The 2,588-nt window shown below is 37.3% G+C and overlaps 1 protein-coding gene across 1 annotated transcript; it reads right to left on the bottom strand.

Moving 5' to 3' along the window:
* Nucleotides 1–352: 352 nt before the first annotated feature.
* Nucleotides 353–1,366, bottom strand: hkb (huckebein). The gene has a single exon (XM_065511044.1). It carries the CDS (start codon nucleotides 1,364–1,366, stop codon nucleotides 368–370), a length of 999 nt encoding a protein of 332 aa, XP_065367116.1. The 3' UTR covers nucleotides 353–367.
* Between the last annotated feature and the right edge of the window lie 1,222 nt (nucleotides 1,367–2,588).

Below are 2,588 nucleotides of genomic sequence, written 5' to 3'. Positions count from 1 at the left end.
AGAAATATCTATTTGTACTTGGTTAAATGTTTGTGCGTTTCTTTTTTTCTTCTTCAATACTTTCAGTTACATATTTTAATATAAAATGTTTAGCCAGGTACAGGATAATAGTATTTAATAATTATTATCGTAATCGTAATGAGGTAATTGAGATTTGTTTGTTTGTTTTTGTCTTCTTGGGCTGAAGAGGAAAGTGATGGTGATGATGATAATTGTAGCGTTTTTAATGCGTGCAAACGCGTGTTTTGTTTTTGGAAACCTTGTAGGAACATTGAAGAATTAGTAGAGTAAAAGGCCTTGCCCAGCTTTGCTTAGCAGTTGAGTGGAGTGGGGTTTTTTTATGTTGTGTGAATGGAAGTTGCCATATTTAGTAACCATAAAGATAAGGATACATGGGCACAAAGATGGCTGGTCCCAATTGTCTCTCCTGGGGCATGTGGGTCTTCATGTGTTTCTTGAGGTGATCACGACGGCCGAACTTCTTGCCGCAGGCGGTGCAGGGATAGGGTCTCAAGCCGGTATGTATGCGCTTGTGGCGGGTTAATTCTTCGTTGCGTGTAAAAGTCTTGCCGCAAGTTTCAACATCACACTTGAAGGGTCTTTCGCCGGTGTGAATGCGGATATGGCCCTTGAGTTGACCATTGTTAGAGAAGGCCACATCACAGTGGGGACACTTGAATTTCTTGGGTCTTTGCTTGCGAGCATTGACGGCCTTGAGATGGGCATCTTCGGCCATAACACGAGCATATTCCTGTTCCATTAAACTCAAGGCATAGGGATCCAAAGCGTAAGCAGCGGCGGCACTGGTTGTAGGCACTGGTGGTAATCCATTGGCTGCTGCAGCAGCGGCGGCAGCATAATAAAAATCACTAGCCGAGGCAGCAGGCATAGGTGGCATCATGTGAGTCATGGCGCTGGCATGAGCAGGATGTTGATGATGTGCTGCCAAATGGTTAGCATGACTGTCCAAAGATCCATATAAATGAGAGTTCGTATAGGGAACAGGATGTACCAAGGCATTGGTCATGGTGGGTGATGTAGATGTAGTTGAATCCATTTGCATGCTGTTGCTGAAACTATCCTCATAGCTGCATGATTTTGAGGAAGAACTGCTGGAGGAAGCACATTCACGATCACTTTCATTGCCACTGAAAGAGCAATTTTCGGTTTTCACCATAGAAGTGGATGATGCAGACATATCCTCGCTGGAAGAACTATATTCAGATTTCACCAAAGGTATGGCGACTTGATGTTGTTCATTGGTCACGGTTTGATTGATGGGCGATGATGATGCACTGCTATTACAATCCCAAGGACGGAATAGTCTGGAGTAGGTTTGTGGTGGATGCATGTTTAAGGTAGACATTGTTTTAATTTCGTTTATTTTAATTTTTTATAAAAAATATATAAATGTTCTTTCGTTTTTTTTGTTGTTGTGTAAAAACACTTTCACTTAATAATTTTCTTTGCTTAAATTTGTTTTTCTATATTTTCTTGACAAAAAAAATACTCGTTTGTATGTGTTCTCGTTAAGATCCGTATTGGAACTGATTGACAAACTAAAATGCGCAGAGTATATAAATGACAATTGTGAAGAGAGAGAGATAGAGAGTGAATGTGTGTAAGTAAGTGCCAGCATTTAGGTCCTTTTTGTTAAACACATTGTCTACCTACTTGTAAAACAAATCATACCTACTTACACACACACACACGCACTTACATACACTAATACACCTACACTTAAATCGCTGGCATTACTCAATCACTTGGCTTAGACGTTTGCCTGGCTGTGTGTAGCTGCAGGATAATGAAAATCTCCCTGATTCATGGTTTTACGGCTTCATTCATAAGATTTATTTTAATCACTCAGAGAGTAACGTGTAAGTACTTTGTTAAACTGTGTATGTGAGTGCAAGGAGAGTTTAAGAGAATCTCCCTGGTTGATTAAGGGTGTATTTTTCGTAGTAATAGTTGTAGTGGTGGTTGTTGTTGTTGCTCTATTTGGTTTTGTAATCCTCTTCAACAATGGCTTCCCACTTTTAGCAGACATCGCGGCATCTTGTTGTTGTTTGCTCTGGTGTATGTATGTGGTTTTGCTCAAATTATGTTCGTGATTTTAACGTGTGTACTTTATATTAAATCTTATTTAGTCCTACTACATGCGATTAAAAATATATATTTAAATGCTGCTATTTTTCTTTCCAGGAAACATCTTAAGAAGAACCTTGACTAACAGTGCATAATATTGCGTAGATTTTCGTTTTTGGAAATTTTAAGTGGATAGGATTTTGAATTTTTCTGAATAAGATTATTGGTGATTAATAGAAATCTGCTAAATACGGTTAAGTCAGGAAAATATTACGTAGAAGCGATTAATGGCCATTTATGAAAATTATATAATAGAACTTTGCTGACATTTATTTCAGAATTCATTTTATTAGTTGTTATTTCTTAATGAATTGAAATTGAAAATTGACTGCCTAATTTTATTAAATTAAAAAAAAATTTAAATTTTGTATTAAAAACAATTTCAATGTTTTAGTTAAACATAGAGAAAAATCAAAAATTTTGGAAAATCATTAGGTCTG

The sequence above is a fragment of the Calliphora vicina genome, chromosome 1 (assembly GCF_958450345.1).
Source record: "Calliphora vicina chromosome 1, idCalVici1.1, whole genome shotgun sequence".
Classification (NCBI taxonomy): domain Eukaryota; kingdom Metazoa; phylum Arthropoda; class Insecta; order Diptera; family Calliphoridae; genus Calliphora; species Calliphora vicina.
The sequence above is the reverse complement of the archived record's forward strand: the minus strand, read 5'-3'. Positions and strand labels throughout refer to the sequence as shown.

Coding starts and splice junctions, on each gene's coding strand:
- hkb (XM_065511044.1), bottom strand. CDS start 1,366: ATGTCTACCTTAAACATGCATCCACCACAAACCTACTCCAGACTATTC.